The following is an 18,911-nucleotide window of genomic DNA, read 5'->3' as shown; positions in this document are numbered from 1 at the left end:
GCTTTGTTCTGGGACTCAGGACCCTCCCCTCTCTGCTAAACTCACTTCCCGCCACGCGAGTCTCTCCCGACTGCCGTTTGCTCCAGGGAGCTGGGCAGCCCTCTCCACGTTTCCGCTTTTCCTACCATTCTCGTTGTCATTTCTTCAGTGTTCCTTGGTTGAAGAGTCCTCTTAATTTAGTCCAAAGTTGGTTTTTCCAGATGACAATTCTTAAAATTAGTTTGTAGTCCACTTTGGTTCTGGGAGGTGGAAGTTGGTACGTCCGCCTACTCCATCGCCATCTTGTTTCTCTGCAATTATAAATATTTTTTTCTTTTTGTTTTTTATTGTTGTAGTTGATCTGTATGCCAGGGATCAGTTTGATGAGTAAGCCTGAGGTCTTAGGTCTTTTCTGAGCATGCACCTTTTTTTGGGTATACACAGTGACTTTCAAAATTGCCCTTTATACACAGTTATTTTTGAATGTCATAGATCTTACATATTTGAATGTCTGACTCCCAAAAGGGGGAAAAGAAAAAGAAATGAAGGGTGTGTATGTGAGAAGATAATAAGATAAAAAAGCAACAGTGCTTTAAATCCTCTGGAAATCTCTTCAGCTGGAGTGGTACAGTGGTTGAAAGGGGTGCAACAATGGCTTACCCACTTTTGTGTTTGCACCTCTGTGATCAGAAGCAGTAATCAGTGATCAGAGCACCAATCTCAAAATGAAGGACACAGTCTTTATTGCCTACCTTAGCTCTAAAAAACTGTGTACAGGCTAATCCTGGAGTATGTGGATCGCTGCCAATCATAGGGCTGGTGGTGTGCTAAGAGCTGAAATTGACCAAAATCAATTGCAGTTTACCACCCAAGCCTTTCCCTGGAAATAACAAGACTTCAATAAACTCAAGAGTTCCAACATAGTTATAAAAGACAGATACTGCCAGTGCAATTGTTTTGATTAAGTGAGAATACAAGATTCCTGGTTCTTCCTACTCATCATCTTCTCAGAATCATGCTCTCATAGCTCCATCTTTGACCACTCTTTCACCTTCCTACTCTTTAGTGCCACTGTTTGCATAAATTAAGTTCCTTAATACATGGATCTGTTTTTGTGATCTCTATCTTCTTCAATCCATGTGTCTAGTCTGTGCCACTTTCACACTACATAATTTTTGTGACACTATAATAAATTCAGTTAAATCTGTTGTTTGTGATAAAGCAAGTTTTTGTTATTGTTCCTCTTCTTTCAGAATGCCTTGACTGCTTTGAGCTTATACTGTCATTGAAATGTTAAACCTGTCAAATTCTCTTAAAACATCTTTTTAGGATTGTGATAAGTAGTGTATTGAGTATCTATGAAAAGTTGTTAGCTTTTGTCACAACCTAGCTTTCTGGCTCCCTGGGTAGAACATCAAAGGAACACTTGTAAAAAGGGGTTGGAGGGCTAAACTACCCATTTCATGAGTTCCAAGTGGAGATCTATCAAGGATCGGAGGCTCACCTTCATAAAGTTGCACATAAGATATTTCTGATATTTGGTTAGATTCCCTGGAGAGGTTTCTTGATGTAACAACCACAACATCCCCTCGCCTTCCACCCTCTACAGTTTGCCATTAGATGCACCTTCTAACCAGTAGGGGAAGCCCCAGGATTTCCACATACAAACTTCATTCCCACGGAGGAGCAAGAAATCAGATACCAGTCAAGGACATTTTGGGACTTAAGATTTAAAAAAGGAAAAAAGAAAAAAAAAATGGAGGAAAAAAAAGGAAGAAGAAAAGTTGTTAGCTTTATAATTTTGATTTTTCTAATCAACCTTGAAACTTTAATGTCTTCTAATACTTAAAATTTTTTATCATAGAGGTCTTGTATATCTTCTGGTGTTTTTATTCTTACATACTTTTTTTTTTAATGCTGTTATTTTAAAATTTTACTTTACATATTGATTTTGAATCTAACCACCTGGGTAAACACTTATAATTATAACTTTTTCATGTACACACAGTCATATCATCTGTGACTCAATTTAGTTTTATTTCTAATACTTATCTTAACACATGCATATATAAATTTCTTGCCTTAATGTCCTGGCTAGTATACCAGGATAATGTTCACTAGAAGTGGTGAAGGATGAAGATATACTTGTTCTGTTTCATCTGTGTGGGAAAACTTTCAGTATTTCACAGTTATAGTGTGTGCTTTAAGTGTTTTTCTGTTATTTTTATCAGATTTTGTTATTAAAGGTTATACTAGTCTAATATAAATTGGGGAATGTACTCTTGTTTTCTATTTGTTTGAAGTAAAACCACTTTCAAGGTTGGTAGGCCTTGTTATTAAAGCCATCTAGGCCTGATATTTTCTTTTTTTGAATTTTAAAAACATTTAAAAAATTTTTAAATAGCTATAAGGTAGCTTTTTAAATTTTTTCTTGTGTCAGTTATCGGTAAGTTAAGTTTTTAGAAGAATTTTTTCATTTTTGCCTAAATTTTCAACATACTGACAAAGTTTACAATGATTATATTGGCCTAGTGGTATGTGTAAACATCATGTTAGTGACATTGAATGATAAATACTTATTTCTTGCTCTGGATTGGCTGAGTTGGTTCTTTCTTGGGTGGTGAGTCAGATGGATTGGCTATTATTTTTGCTGCAAATTAGGGCAACTCTTTTAAGCTTTACTTTCATTAGCATGGCTTTCCTTAGGCTGGTTGAACTGAGGTGGCTCCTTGGTCCCCTGTACACACGCGTATATATATTCTCTCTCTCTCTCTCTCTCTCTCTCTCTCACACACACACTCTCTCTCTCTCTCACACACACACACGATATATACAAACATTCTGGTTGTTACTGGGTTGCTTTCCAGCTCTTATCCTAAAACTAAATTTAGAGTGGTGCCCAAATAGTGGGCCCTTATGGACCATAGGTCTGCACTGGAACCTAACAGGGAAGGGAGGCAGGAAGAGGGGGTGGGGATGGGGAGGGCTTTTCTTAGATAACATAGTTAAATGCTAGCTCTAATGCTAAGTTATCTGTTATAAGGAATTACCGTATAGATCTGGATCTTTTTAAGTTGAGGCATTTGTGGAAATTTTTTGGACCAAGCTTAGCTGTGTGGTACAAAATTCATTAATGTAGAGTAATAAATAGTTTGTACAGAATATTTTAGAATTATAATGGTTTTATTTTTATAAGAAAATTTATATCAATTGATGTTTGCTATTTACTAAATGTAAATTGCTTAGCAGGTAACATTAAGTCTGGGATTTTCTATCGTCTTACTCTAGGCAGCACACTTCTGCCTTTGTTCCTTCATCAGGACGAATTTATTCCTTTGGACTTGGTGGTAATGGGCAGCTTGGAACTGGTTCAACAAGCAACAGGAAAAGTCCTTTCACTGTGAAAGGAAATTGGTTTTCTTATAATGGGCAGTGTCCACCAGATGTTGGTAAGTTCTGTTATATTAAAGCTTCGCTACACACTAATATTAAAGTTGTTTAAATGTAGCTCTTTAATCATGAAGTTTTGTATTTGAAATGAAAGAATTCGAAATACATTGTTTAATGAAAATAAAGCATAAGTAAAACAGTGTATATGGTTGCTCAGTTTGTTTATATTTGCTTCTTTGAATAAGGGAACTTGGGCTAAATAAAGAAAAAGTGGTTTTAGAGGCTTGGATATATGGGAATTGGGTAGTATCTAGATACAAATAGAAAAGAGTATTTTTGTTTTTTATTTTTAATTGTGGTAAAATACACAATACTTAAAATTTATGAGCGCAACCATTTTTTAAGTGTATAGTTCAGTACTGTTAAGTACATTTGCGTTGTTGTGCAGCCAGTCTCCAGAACTCTTTTTATCTTTCAAAACTAAAGAACTCTTTTCATCTTTCATTAAACAACAACTCTTCATTTACTGTCCCCACTGTATGGCAACCACTATATTCTACATTGTCTCTATGAATTTGACTTGATTTAGGTACCTCAGATAAGTAGAATCATATAGTATTTATCTTTTGTGACTGGTTTATTTCATAAGCGTAGCATAATCTCTTTAAGGTTCATCCATGTTGTAACATATGTTAGAATTCTTTTAAGGCTGAATAATATTTTATTATATGTCTAGACTTGTTTTGTTTATTCATCTGTTGATGGACAATAGGATTGTTTTCATCTTTTGATTATTGAGAACAATGCTGTCATAAACATGGATGTACAAATATCTCTTCATGACCCTGCTTTCAGTTCTTTTGGGTATATATATGGGACTTTAAAATTGTTAATATATTCTATTTTTTGAAATATGAATGTATTGCTTATTTAAAACAATATTTTAAAATTTTCTTTTTATATCCCTACTGCTTTAGCCAAATATGTAATTTACTTATTATTTTCTATCCTTTCAATAGATCTGGTTATTTTTCATTGTCATTAATTTATTCCTTAAAGCATTTGAAATATTCAAGAGCTAGTTTCTCATTTACTACTTTAGCTTGTTACGGTCAAAATATGCTTGCATATTTTTTTTCTTTACCATCCTATACTATTCTTCAGAAATATTTTCTTTATCTGTGTCTGATTTTGGGGAGGATTTTTCTCTGAATTGAGGGACTTCTGTTTATTGAAACTATATTCAGGGGTGAGTGAGCAACATACTTTGAAGTTTGACATTTGAAAAAGTCCATAACTTTTTGTTATGAATAACCTTGAAGATTGATTTTTTTGCAAGAAAGCGAGACAGACAGGAAAGGAGGGAAATGAGAAGCATCAACTTATTGTTGTGGAACTTTTAGGTGTTCATTGATTGCTTCTCATATGTGCCTTGACCAGGGGGCTCCAACAGAGCCAGTGACCCCTTGCTCAAGCCAGCGACCTTTGGGCTCAAGCCAGTGATCATTGGGTCATGTCTGAGATCCTGCGCTCAAGCTGATGATCCCATGCTCAAGCTGGCAGCCTTGAGGTTTTGAACCTGGGACCTCAGTGCTCTATCTACTGTGCCACCACTGGGTCAGGCAACCTTGAAGATTATTATTTTTTTAATATATTTTTGGTAACTAAAAGGCTGTCTCAGCTATGCTTTTTTTTTTTTTTATATACAAAGTTTAAGATGTAATACTATTTTTTTTCTTGTCCTTTGTTTGATTTTTGTATTTTGAATATGGCTTTATTTTCTTCCTGTTACTTTTAGGTTTGGAGCATTTATTTTAATCTTAGTTCACTTATCCTTGTGTCCTCAGCAGCATGTTGATGTTTCATCATATCCATTTCTTTCATAAAAGGCACTAATCACCTAACGGATTTTGTATTTTAAAGCAGTATGAGTATTGTAAAGAAACATGTTTTTCTGCTTATATGATTTAGTCACTTGGGAGTGCATATTGTCACCACTGAAGCTGTATACCTTGAGATTATGTATTTGCATTAAAATGAGAAGGGAGATAAGAGTTTTAAAAGTAGTCATTTGCTATAATTTATTTTTATAAAAAAATATTGATTCACAGTAGCCAAAAGGTACAAACAACTTTTAAGTGTCCATCTGATGAATAGATGAAAAAAGGTGGTACATACATGTAATCAAGTAGTAGTCAACCATAAAAAGGAATGAAATTGTTATCTATGCTACAATATGGATCAACTTTGAAAACATAAGTGAAAGAAGCCAGGCATAAGAAGACAAATATCATATAACTCCTTATTTGAGGTACCTTTTATTTCTTCATTTTCTTTATTTTATTGTTATTAATTTTAATGGGATGACATTGATAAATCGGGGTGCATATGTTCAGAGAAAACACCCCCAGGCTACCTCCACACTTGATTATGCCGCATACCCACACCCAAAGTCAAACTGTCCTCCGTCACCTTCTATCTGGTTTTCTTTGTGCCCCTCCCCCCGTAACCACCATCCTCTTGTCCATATCTCTTAGTCTCATTTTTATGTCCCACCTATGTATGGAATCACATAGTTCTTAGTTTTTTCTGATTTACTTGTTTCACTCAGTTATAATGTTATCAAGGCCCACCCATGTTGTTGTAAATCAGCGGTTCTCAACCCCTGGGTCGCGACCCCGGCGGGGGTCGAACGACCAAAACATAGGGGTCGCCTAAAGCCACTGGAAAATAAATATTTATTATACAATACATTTTTAAATATTTCCGATGGCTTTAGGCGACCCCTGTGTTTTGGTCGTTCAACCCCTGTGTTTTGGTCGTTCGACCCCTACCGGGGTCGCGACCGACAGGTTGAGAACCGCTGCTGTAAATGATCCGATGTCATCATTTCTTATGGCTGAGTAGTATTCCATAGTATATACGTACCAAAGCTTTTTAATCCACTCGTCCACTGATAGACACTTGGGCTGCTTCCAGATCTTTGCCTTTTTTTTTTTTCTGTATTTTTTTGAAGCCAGAAACGGGGAGAGACAGTCAGACAGACTCCCGCATGCGCCTGACCGGGATCCACCCAGCGTGCCCACCAGGGGGCGATGCTCTGCCCCTCCGGGGCGTCGCTCTGTCGCGACCAGAGCCACTCTAGCGCCTGGGGCAGAGGCCGAGGAGCCATCCCCAGCGCCGGGCCATCTTTGCTCCAGTGGAGCCTCGGCTGCAGGAGGGGAAGAGAGAGACAGAGAGGAAGGAGAGGGGGAGGGGTGGAGAAGCAGATGGGCGCTTCTCCTGTGTGCCCTGGCCGGGAATCGAACCCGGGACTTATGCACGCCAGGCCGGAGATATTTGCTTTTGTGAACAATGCTGCCATATACATGGGGTGCATTTCTCCTTTTGAAACAGTGCTATGGTGTTCTTGGGGTGTATTCCTAAAAGTGAGATAGCTGGGTCAAAAGGTAGTTTGATTTTTAATTTTTTGAGGAATCTCCATACAGTGGCTGCACCAGTCTGCATTCCCACCAGCAGTGCAGGAGGGTTCCCTTTTTTCCACATCCTCGCCAGCACTTATTCTGTGTTGTTTTGTTGCTGAGCGCCGTTCTGACTGGTGTGAGGTGATATCTCATTGTGGTTTTAATTTGCATTTCTCTAATGATTAGTAATGTTAAGCATTTTTTCATATGCCTGTTGACTGTCTGTATGTCCTATTTGGAGAAGTGTCTGTTCATTTCTTTTGCCCATTTTTTGATTGGATTGTCTGTCTTCCTTGTATTGATTGGTTATTAACCCCTTATCAGATGTATTGTTGAATATGTTCTCCCGTTGTGTAGTTTGTCTTTTTATTCTGTTCTTATCTCTAGCTGTGCAAAAGCTTTTTAGTTTGATATAGTCCCATTTGTTTATCCTGTCTTTTTTGAAGTACCTTAAACAGTTAGATTTATAGAAACAGAAAGTACAATACATCTTACTAGAGGAAAGGAGAAGGAGAACAAGGAATTGTTATTTAATGGGTACCGAATGTTCGGGATGATGAAAACGTTCTGGAGATGAATCATGAAGATAGTTGTGCAACATTGTGGATACACAGTTGTCCCTCACCATATTGCGGTTCACTTTTCGTGATCTCACTATATCATGGATTTTTAAACTGTACATATCTAATTTTGTATCGTGAATTTTTTGCTGTATGCGGGCGGGATTTTGTGGTATATAGGTATTTTTATATATTAATTATTTTTGTGGTAAAATAAGTGTGGGAAAGGTTAATAGTGTGGGAAAGGTTATAAAGCCTTAAAATATATATAAATAATAAAAATAAATATAAGGTTGCTACTTTGTGGATCTTTGCCTATTGCGAGGGGTTCTGGAACCTAACCTCCATAATAGACAAGGGACCATTGTACTCAATTCTGCTGAATTGTACACTTTAAAATGGTTAAAATGATAAATTTTGTTATGTGTCTTTTACCACTATATATATTTTTAGCCTGACCAGTGATGGCACAGTGGTTAGAGTATCGACTTCGGACACTGAGGTCCCTGGTTCGAAACTCCGAGGTCACTGGCTTGAGCAAGGGGTCACTGGCTGGGCTTGGGGCACCTGGTAAAGGCATAGATGAGAAGCAATCAATGAAGAAGTACAAGTGACACAATTACAAGCTGATGCTTCTCATCTCCCTCCCTTCCTGTCTCTGTCTCTAAAAATATATATATACGTATTATTACCAATTAATTTATTGTATCATTTTCTATACAATTATAATCCTACTTTTGCACCACCGTGTTTAATGTTTGATTTTTTTTTTTTGCGCTATACTAAAGCTGTGTAACATAAACACTGGTTAAATGTGATTTCAATTTACTCAACCCCTTCAGAGGTGAAGCCCAACGTCCCCACCAGAAATTACATTGTGAGCATAAACTTTAACCCTTTTAGTGAGTCTTTTTTATGCTCGCTGACCCCCCGGGAATGAGTTTTTTTTTCAAAAAATGAAATTAGTTCCAGTTCCAGTTGTTTTTTTTACATTTTTTTGATTTATTATTATTATTATTATTATTATTATTATTTTTATAGAGACAGAGTCAGAGAGAGGTATAGATAGGGACAGACAGAGAGGAACAGAGAGAGCTGAGAGGCATCAATCATCACTTTTTTGTTGTGACACCTTAGTTGTTCATTGATTACTTCCTCATATGTGCCTTGACTGTGGGACTACAGCAGACCAAGTAACCCCTTGCTCGAGCCAGCAAACTTGGGTCCAAGCTGGTGAGCTTTGCTCAAGCCAGATGAGCCTACGCTCAAGCTGGCAACCTCGGGGTCTTGAACCTGGGTCCTTTGCATCTCAGTCCGACGCTCTATCCACTGCGCCATCGCCTGGTCAGGCATCCAGTTACAGTTTTATTAACTTAAAATCATGTTTGTTAGATAACCAATTTGTGGAAACAAGGAGAACATACATTTACCTTTTTTTAATGTTGCCTTACACATTTTTAAAATAATTCGATCATACTCTGGATGGTCAGGAGGCATGAGGACGTACAAGAATGTTTGTACTTCAGAAAGGGTTAAACTTATCTGGTGTGGCCTCAAGGCCACAGATAACACTTTTAACAGGATATTCCAAAGACTTCAAGATTATTTCATTGGAGTTAGGTGAAGGACCAGACTTCCTTTAGAAGGTGTAAAGTTTGGGCAGTTGTATTAGTTTGCTGGGGCTGCTATAACAAAATATAAACTGGGTGGCTTCAACAACACAAAATTTATTAACTCACAGTTCTGGAGGCTAGAAGTCCCAAGATCAAGATATTGGCAGGGTTGCTTCCTTCTGTGGGCTGTAATGGAAAATCTGTTTTGCTGACAATCTTTGACATTCCTTGGCTAGTAGAATCTGCCTCATCTTCACATGGCATTCTTTCTGTGTTCATATCTGTGTCTCAACTTCCCTCTTTCGTAAGGACACCAGTCATCTTGTATTAGGGGCCCACCCCAGTCCTATATATGACCTCAGCTCAAGTACTTACATATCTGATGGTCCTATTTATGAATAAGGTTACATTCTGAGATACTTGGAATAAAGACTTTAACATACAGGCCCTGGCCGGTTGGCTCAGCGGTAGAGCGTCGGCCTGGCGTGCGGGGGACCCGGGTTCGATTCCCGGCCGGGGCACATAGGAGAAGCGCCCATTTGCTCCTCCACCCCCCCTCCTTCCTCTCTGTCTCTCTCTTCCCCTCCCGCAGCCAAGGCTCCATTGGAGCAAAGATGGCCCGGGCGCTGGGGATGGCTCCTTGGCCTCTGCCCCAGGCGCTAGAGTGGCTCTGGTCGCGGCAGAGCGACGTCCCGGAGGGGCAGAGCATCGTCCCCTGGTGGGCAGAGCGTAGCCCCTGGTGGGCGTGCCGGGTGGATCCCGGTCGGGCACATGCGGGAGTCTGTCTGACTGTCTCTCCCCGTTTCCAGCTTCAGAAAAATACAAAAAAAAAAAAAAAAGACTTTAACATACAAATTTTGGGGAATCAAATTCAATCCATGACATTGCCCTAGATGTGATGAGTTAATCCTTTACTGTACTGGAGGCATTGGCTTCTTAAGTACAGCCAGCCTTTGTTCTTTAAAATTACTTGTCATACAACCATCATTCTCAAGTGTGACATGGTAAATCCTTGCTTGCATAATTGATTTGGTCCATCAATTATGAAAGAGTTAAAAACTGGTAAGAAGGAAAACAGATTCTTACTGAATCCATGCAAATAATTATAACTATTGAAAGAAGGGAGATCTAGTAAGAGTTTACATTCTTATTGAGATCTGGTGATCAGTAAGGAAAATATATAATCTTATAACTGACATAACATTATTTTAGTTTCAGATGTATAGCATAATGACTCAGTATTTATATATATTGCACTGATTGAAATGATCATCATAGTAAGTCTAGTTAATAGCCATCACCTTATTTATAATTTTTTTTCTTATCATGAGAACTTTTAAGACTTATACTTTTAGCTACTTTCAGATATGCAATACAGAATTATTAATTATAGCCACTATACTGCACATTATTTTTTCATGCTTTATTTATTTAAATCTATTTATTTATTAAATTTGTTTATTTATTAAACCTGCTCAAGCAGGTTACTTTGGGATTTCAAACCTGGGACCTCAGCATCCCAGGTCTATGCTCTGTCCACTGCGCCACCACCAGTCAGGCTGTATATTTTGGATATTAACCCCTTATTAAATATATGATTTGCAGATATTTTCTTCTGTTCCATAGGTTGCCTTTTCATTTTGTTGATTATTTCCTTTGGTGTGCAGAAGCCTTTTAGTTTAATGTATAGCCTTACTAGTTTATTTTGCTTTTGATGCCTTTACTTTTGCTGTCAAATCCAGAAAAATGATTGCCAAGAGTTAAGTCAAAAAGCTTATGTTATCTTCTAGGAGTTTTATGTTTTCAGGTCATGCATTTAAGCCTTTACTCCATTTTGAGTTACTTTTTGTATGTGGTGTAAGATAGTGGTCTAGCTTTATTCTTTCTCATGCAGCTCTCTAGTTTTCCCAACACCACTTATTGAAGAGATGTTTTTTCTTCTTTGTTATTCTTGGCTTCTTTGTTGTAAATTACTTGCCCGTATATATATGGGTTTATTTCTAGGCTTTGTTCTGTTCCACTGATCTGTTGTTTTTTTTATTTTTTTATTTTTTTGTATTTTTCTGAAGCTGGAAACGGGGAGAGACAGTCAGACAGACTCCCGCGTGCGCCTGACCGGGATCCACCTGGCACGCCCACCAGGGGGCGACGCTCTGCCCACCAGGGGGCGATGCTCTGCCCCTCCGGGGCGTCGCTCTGTTGCGACCAGAGCTACTCTAGCGCCTGGGGCAGAGGCCAAGGAGCTATCCCCAGCGCCCGGGCCATCTTTGCTCCAATGGAGCCTCGCTGCGGGAGGGGAAGAGAGAGACAGAGAGGAAGGAGAGGGGGAGGGGTGGAGAAGCAGATTGGCGCTTCTCCTGTGTGCCCTGGCCGGGAATCGAACGCGGGACTTCTGCACGCCAGGCCGATGCTCTACCACTGATCTATTTGTTTTTATGTCAATACCATACTGGTTTGATTACTATAGCATTTTAATATTATTCAAGCCTACCCTAGCTCTTGGTTGCCTCTCAAACCTTGTGATTGTCCAAGCAGTCTATTTTATTTTTAGTGGCTTCCAGTAGTTGAGGGTGTGTCAAGATCTGTCAGTGTCGTAAGGGTCAGTCAGCACCTAGATTTCGGTTAATTGGAAGCCAGATCTTTAGGCAGCAGCTTTAAAGGATGCAAATATGTACAGTCCTCTGGGACTACAAAGTTAAGTCCCACTGTCCACCATACCTAGGCAATCTATTGGTATCCCCTGGGCAGCAACCATGAAAGTCAGGGGCACTGGACAGCAGTACTATCTCCTTTCTAGGAGATACCAGTAGACTTGGAAGTAAGGCAGAAGGAGAACACAAGGATGGTATCCACCAGTCTCCATCCCCAGGGATCAAACCAGAAGCTGCCTGTCAGGTGAATCTGCAGGACAAGCAACTAGCACTTTCACACAGAAAGTTGGGAGGGGGGTATCAGTCTGCTGTTTGCACTGTGCATTGGTGGTGTAGCCAGCTAAGAATTGTTTTGGATTGTTGCAGTTCCATGGGATCCAGGAATGCAAGCCCCGCTCTCCGCCAGAGCCAGGCAGTCTTGCAAGGGGTCTGCTATGCAGCAGCCACATAAACCAGGACTCCTGATAATAAAAATCAAAGCACCAGATGTGTATACAAGCTCTTCTCTGGGAGATACTTGTGCTCTGGAGAGTGGCAGAGGGAAAGCACAAAGACGGGGCCATTCCTCTGAGTTCTCTGGAGAGGATTACAGTAGGCTGTCAGGTGTATGTTTTTTTTTGTTTTTTTTTCTGAAGCTGGAAACGGGGAGGCAGTCAGACAGACTCCTGCATGTGCCCGACCGGGATCCACCGGCATGCCCACCAGGGGGCGATGCTCTGCCCATCCGGGGCGTCGCTCTGTCGCGACCAGAGCCACTCTAGCGCCTGGGGCAGAGGCCAAGGAGCCATCCCCAGCGCCCGGGCCATCTTTTGCTCCAATGGAGCCTTGGCTGCGGGAGGGGAAGAGAGAGACAGAAAGGAAGGAGAGGGGGAGGGGTGGAGAAGCAGATGGGCACCTCTCCTGTGTGCCCTGGCCGGGAATTGAACCCGGGACTTCCGCATGCCAGGCCGACGTTCTACCACTGAGCCAACCGGCCAGGGTGTGCTTTTTTATAAGCTTAAAACAAGGCAAAACTCACCTATGGAGAAGGGAGAAGAATTACCTAACACATGAAAATATTTGTAGCAAATACAATCTATGATTAATAACATCAATTTTTAAAGTGTTTATAGATATTGGTGAGCAAGATAGGAAGATACCTAATAAATAAGTTAGTCAAGTCTGAAGATACCAAATAGGTAAATTGAAAGAAGCTCCGGAAAACAAACTTCATGTTATTAAAAAACATGTAGCCTGACCAGGCGGTGGCGCAGTGGATAGAGCGTCAGACTGGGATGTGGAGGACCCAGGTTCAAGACCCCGAGGTCACCAGCTTGAGCTCAGGCTCATCTGGTTTGAGCAAAGCTCACCAGCTTGGACCCAAGGTCGCTGGCTTGAGCAAGGGGTTACTCAGTCTGCTGTAGCCCCACGACGGTCAAGGCACATATGAGAGAGCAATCAATGAACAACTAAGGTGTTGCAATGAAAAACTAATGATTGATGCTTCTCATCTCTTTCCGTTCCTGTCTGTCTGTTCTCACTCTGACTCTCTCTCTGTCTCTGTAAAAATTAAAAAAAAATGCAAAAATTATTACCTTATGTAGTATCAAGAAATACAGATTCAAAAAGCAAGAGTATAGTAAATAAATGAGAATGATAAGGCATTAAACCTTTCTTTCCTTATTGCAGGGTAATAAGCTGTGTAGTAGATAGGATAAAGCTAATGGTCCAGCTGTAAGATATAGAAGTAATGTTTGTGTTTCATCCTTTTCAACCCACAATGAATGGTCTAAGCATGGAGCTGGAACCCATCTTTTTTTTTTTTTACAGAGGCAGAGATAGACAGGGACAGACAGACAGACAGGAACAGAGAGAGATGAGAAGCATCAATCATCAGTTTCTCGTTGCGCGTTGTGACTTCTTAGTTGTTCATTGATTGCTTTCTCACATGTGCCTTGACCATGGGCCTTCAGCAGACCGAGTAACCCCCTGCTGGAGCCAGCGACCTTGGGTCCAAGCTGGTGAGCTCTTTGCTCAAGCCAGATGAGCCTGCGCACAAGCTGGCGACCTCGGGGTCTCGAACCTGGGTCCTTCCGCATCCCAGTCTGACGGTCTATCCACTGCGCCACCACCTGGTCAGGCGGAACCCATCTTTCTTAACCATGTAATAGTGTTTTTATTTTGTTTTGTTTTTATAGAGACAGACAGAAAGGGAGAAGGTAGAGAAACATCAACTCATAGTTGTGCACTTTAGTTCATTGATTGTTTCTGATAAGTGCCTTGACCAGGGGGCTCCAGCTGAGCCAGTGACCCCTTCCTCAAGCCAGCGACTTTGGGCTCAAGCCAGCAACCATGGAATCATGTCTGTAATCCCATGCTCCAGCCAGTGAGCCCATGCTCCAGCCAGATAAGCTGGCGACCTTGGGTTTCTAAGCTGGGTCCTCAGTTTCCCAGGTTGATGCTGTATCCACTGCCCAACCACCTGGTCAGGCCTATGTAATAATTATGTTGAAATAATCAGACTAATTAAGTTCTCTCTAGTTGTAACTACCAATATGCAGGATATATAGAATATCCATGAAAAATGTTAGGAGAAAACTTGAGGATACAGTCAGCAAAATCTGTTCTGCAGGAAGCTAGCAGTATAGGACAAATGACTAGACTTTACAAACTTTTGGGGTATAATTAATTAAAAGGAATTAAGGAAAATAATTTTTGATGTCCTACTCACAGTCCCCAGAAACCCATTCATGTTCTGTAGATTAGTCATCTGCCTTCTTCCCTCATACCCCCCTGGTCATCTGTCTTCTTTTTTTTTTTTTTTAATTTATTTTTTACAGAGACAGAGAGTGAGTCAGAGAGAGGGATAGACAGGGACAGGCAGACAGGAACAGAGAGAGATGAGAAGCATCAATCATTAGTTTTTCATTGCACGTTGCAACACCTTAGTTGTTCATTGATTGCTTTCTCATACGTGCCCTGACCGTGGGCCTTCAGCAGACCGAGTAACCCCTTGCTTGAGCCAGCGACCTTGGGTCCAAGCTGGTGGGCTTTTTGCTCAAACCAGATGAGCCCGCGCTCAAGCTGGCGACCTTGGGGTCTCGAACCTGGGTCCTCTGCATCCCAGTCTGACACTCTATCCACTGCGCCACCACCTGGTCAGGCTCATCTGTCTTCTTGATACATATTTATAGAGAAAAGAATTACATTTTAGGAGTAAAAGAATAGCATCCCACTACACTAATTTTTTTGGGAAAGTGAATGATTTCATGAAGACGTGTGAGAATGCTGGAGAGAAAAGATTTTTTAAAGTTGAATAATCAGTTTATTTACCCTTTTAATCTATTCTTAAAAGTTGCTTTTGCCCTTAAAGCACTCTTGTTACTTGTGGAAGGTTTGGTCGTATTAATATTCTGAACTCTGAAGTTCTTATGATGATGTCCTAAGTTAGGTAAATATTATTCTGTATTATGTATTCCAATTAATTAAATTGGTATTGAGGTTTTTTTTTAATAAATGTGTACTTTTGTAGGAGGGAATAATCAAGGAAATTAAGATGTGGTCCCTTCCATAAGAATTTATAATTGTGAGCCCTGGGCAGCCACAGGTAGCTCAGTTAGTAAGAGCATTGCCCAACATGCCAAGATTGTGAGTTCAACCCCTGGTCAGGGCACATAAAAAAACAACCAATGAATGCAAAAATAAGTAGAATAACAAATCAATATTTCTCTCTTTAAAAATAAATAATTTAAAATATTTTTTAAAATGAACTTATAATTCTTTAGTAACTATGTTTACAAATAATATAAGGTGATGAAATAGGTGAATAAAAAATAAAAAAAAGAAATAGGTGAATAAAGGGTGTAGGTTGGAAATAGGATGCCAGAAATGGATTATATTTGGAAATAACTAGCCTTAAGTTACATGTGAAGCTTTGCTGTATTGGTATGTGGTACTCTACTAGCCCAGAAGTATTTTTGATAATAAATACTCTCCAATTGGAGGAGAAGAGTGTCTTTGAATATCTTTTTGAAATGGAGTTTATTACCCCTTCTTTCCTTCTACTAAATTTTTTTATTCATTTTTATATTTTTGGAACTGATTTGGATTTTACTAGTAAGTAGTTGCCATGAAAGAGCTGTGGGTGTTGTCTTTCATTTGTACAGTTATATTCAAAAGGAAAATAATTTTGTGCTATGAGATATTTACTCAAGAGTTAACATTTTACTTGTTTGTGTCATTCTTTTAAAAATGAATTTTTAAAATTTTCTTTTGAACTGTCTTTTGCACCTTTCATTCAATTTTTACATCATCATTTTATTTTAAAAAAATTTTTCATTATGGTTGACGTACAATATTATATTAGTTTCAGGTGTTCAAGATAGTAATTTGACTTGATATAACTTGCAGAGTCACCACCCCACTAAATCTAGTACCCATGTGGCACCATACATAGTTATTACAAAATTATTGACTCTATTCCCTGTGCTGTACTTTATATCCTCATGCGTTTTTATAACCAGCAACCATCAGTTTATTCCCTGTAAATCTTTTTTGTTTGATGTTTCTTCTTTTTTTTAAATTGGATTTATTGGGGTGACACCGGATAGCATAATTATACAGGTTTCATGTGCCTATTCTAGAACCATATTGTGTGTTCAGTTTAAAATTGTTGTGATAATAAAGATACAGACCAGAAAACACCACTGTTTTTTTTTGTGTGCAGGTCAGAAGAAAGATTTGTAAGCTTACCAAATGCTGCTTATGCTTATGAGACCATTTAATGTTTGGTTTGTCACTTGGTCAGTCTCATTTCCATAGCAGTGAGAATATTTCAGTTCATTTTATATCATTGAGTTCATGAATGGGAGGTCTGATTAAGAGAAAGTCCGGTAGCATATTTGCTGCTTTGAAAAATGTAATATAAATCTTGATTTTTTTTTTTATCACAGAGTCTGAAGAAAGTTTCTGTGTGAAAAGAATTTTCTCAGGTGGAGATCAAAGCTTTTCACATTACTCTAACCCCCAGGTAATAGTAATCATATAAATAATTATTAAGCTGAAATAATTTTGAAGAAATTTTTAAACCCACATTAATATTGTTTGTGTGCTATAAAGTAATTACCTTATTTTTTTTCCCTCAAGTTCACAAGGTTTTTCTTACTCATTTAAGAAATTTTTGTTATAGGTGTTCAATAGATACTTCTGTTTCTTAAAAAGTTAAATACAATGTATATTGAATGATATGTCTAGGTTTAAGTTATATATAATATCTCTTTTCTCTGACTGATCTGCTTGTTTTAAAATTTAGAACTGTGGGCCACCAGATGACTTTAGATATCCTGATACTTCAAAGCAGATCTGGACTGTGAGTGAAGCTCTGATTCAGAAGTGGCTGAGCTATCCCTCTGGACGGTTTCCTGTGGAGATAGCCAAGTAAGAAAAACATTTTACCTACAGAAACACAACCTCTCAACTCCTGGTAGAGCAGCCTGTACTTAGGAATTTTTATTTTATTAAATATCAGTCACTGAGTGGTTTATATACAAAAGTTAAAATATCTAGAATTTCTGTACTAATGGATACTTTAAGAGATGTTTTCATTTAGATTTATATTATAATTCTTGCATGTATATAATATGAAGTGACTTAAAATATTAAATATAGCCACTTTAGCATTGGGCTTGAAATATGTTTCTTTTAGCTTCATAGTAATCACTGTCTTTAATAATTATACTCCCTGGGAGATATGAGTATTACTTTCTTGACTATTTTGCATATAGATGAACTTGTTAGTGCTTACAGTTTTCTAAGGGTAGGTTGTATTGATGTTGGGTGAGGGGCTGTACTTGATAAGCAGTTTTAAATTTTAGATAGTTTTCCAAACTGAAATTCTTCTTAAAAGTCCAAAGAGTCGGCTTCAAAAAGAGAACATCCCAGATGAGATTTACTGCTGTGTGGAATTAAGAAAATTAATTGTTCATGTCTTTGTAAAAAAATTTTTATTAAGAACAGATTTGTTCAGTGGATCAGAGGATAAAAGTTATATTTGAGAAACTCAAGGATATAGTCATTCATCTTTCAAGTATTATTTAATCAATCTTTATTATGAAAAAAATTCTGATTTATTCTAATTGAGCATTAGAACAATGCTTTTATAGCATTAAATAATAGATTAAACATTAATTTTAATTTTAAAAAAACAAAATATTTCTCATTTTGTGATTTTGTAATTTCTTAATTCCTTTTTAGTGAAATAGACGGAACATTTTCTTCTTCTGGTTGCCTGAATGGAAGTTTTTTAGCTGTTAGGTAAGTGGCAACTCTTTGATATACTGAATTTTTAAAATTATATTTAAAATATTAAATATAAATATTAAATATAATTAAATATAAACATTAAATAAGTGAAATAATTTTAAAGTTTTAATTTTTTCCCCTCTTCTTTTGAATAGCAATGATGATCACTACAGAACAGGCACCAGATTCTCAGGGGTTGATATGAATTCTGCTAGGCTTTTATTCCACAAACTTATACAACCTGATCATCCTCAGATATCTCAACAGGTTTGTTTTCTAATTACTTTATATTTGATTACATAGCCTCTTGAGGTTTTTTATTGCATGTTATTTTATGTTTGTAACCTAATTAACTTTACAGTTTTATATTCATTATGATGCACTTTGTATGGTTTTATTAAATATATAAATAAAAATTAAAATAAGGTTTTATTTTAAAACATTTATAATTTAGCTGTCAAAAATCTGTAAATCTTTTCAGATGTTTTGTGCAGACCCTTAATTACCATATTGGTTAAGTCTTTATATAACCACATAGGTAGAGAGTTTAAATGAGACTAACATACAAGAATTCTCTTAGCAATGCTTAGGCATTAATTTTTATTTTGCTCCAAAGTACATTCACTGATTCATTGCAAGACTTTTTTTTTCTTTCACCATTTCATGTTTGCTGTAGTATAAGATTATCTTTTTTTGTTCTAATTTTTTTTTTGAAAGTACTTTTATTTTAAATGAAGTAGGTTTTACTCTTTGTCAAAATATAGGTGGCAGCTAGTTTGGAAAAGAACCTGATTCCTAAACTGACTAGCTCCTTACCTGATGTTGAAGCACTGAGGTTTTATCTTACTCTACCAGAATGTCCCCTGATGAGTGATTCCAACAACTTTACAACAATAGCAATTCCCTTTGGTACAGCTCTTGTGAACCTAGAAAAGGCACCACTGAAAGTACTTGGTAAGAATTTTAACGTTTGTT

At 38.1% G+C, this 18,911-nt stretch overlaps 1 protein-coding gene across 6 annotated transcripts in view; it reads left to right on the top strand.

The window, feature by feature from the left end:
• The window catches only part of HERC4 (HECT and RLD domain containing E3 ubiquitin protein ligase 4), a 145,643-nt gene that overhangs the window by 74,972 nt on the left and 51,760 nt on the right, over positions 1 to 18,911 (top strand). For all 6 annotated transcript variants that reach the window (XM_066348964.1, XM_066348962.1, XM_066348960.1 and 3 more), the window contains 6 exons: positions 3,268 to 3,428; positions 16,589 to 16,665; positions 16,948 to 17,072; positions 17,889 to 17,948; positions 18,092 to 18,203; positions 18,701 to 18,890. In XM_066348964.1, coding sequence (XP_066205061.1) covers positions 3,268 to 3,428; positions 16,589 to 16,665; positions 16,948 to 17,072; positions 17,889 to 17,948; positions 18,092 to 18,203; positions 18,701 to 18,890 — 725 coding nt within the window. The remainder of the gene's footprint in view (positions 1 to 3,267; positions 3,429 to 16,588; positions 16,666 to 16,947; positions 17,073 to 17,888; positions 17,949 to 18,091; positions 18,204 to 18,700; positions 18,891 to 18,911) is intronic.

Source organism: Saccopteryx leptura, chromosome 9, assembly GCF_036850995.1.
Source record: "Saccopteryx leptura isolate mSacLep1 chromosome 9, mSacLep1_pri_phased_curated, whole genome shotgun sequence".
In the NCBI taxonomy this organism is placed as follows: domain Eukaryota; kingdom Metazoa; phylum Chordata; class Mammalia; order Chiroptera; family Emballonuridae; genus Saccopteryx; species Saccopteryx leptura.
Note: the sequence above shows the minus strand (reverse complement) of the source record. Positions and strands in the feature narration are given on the sequence as shown.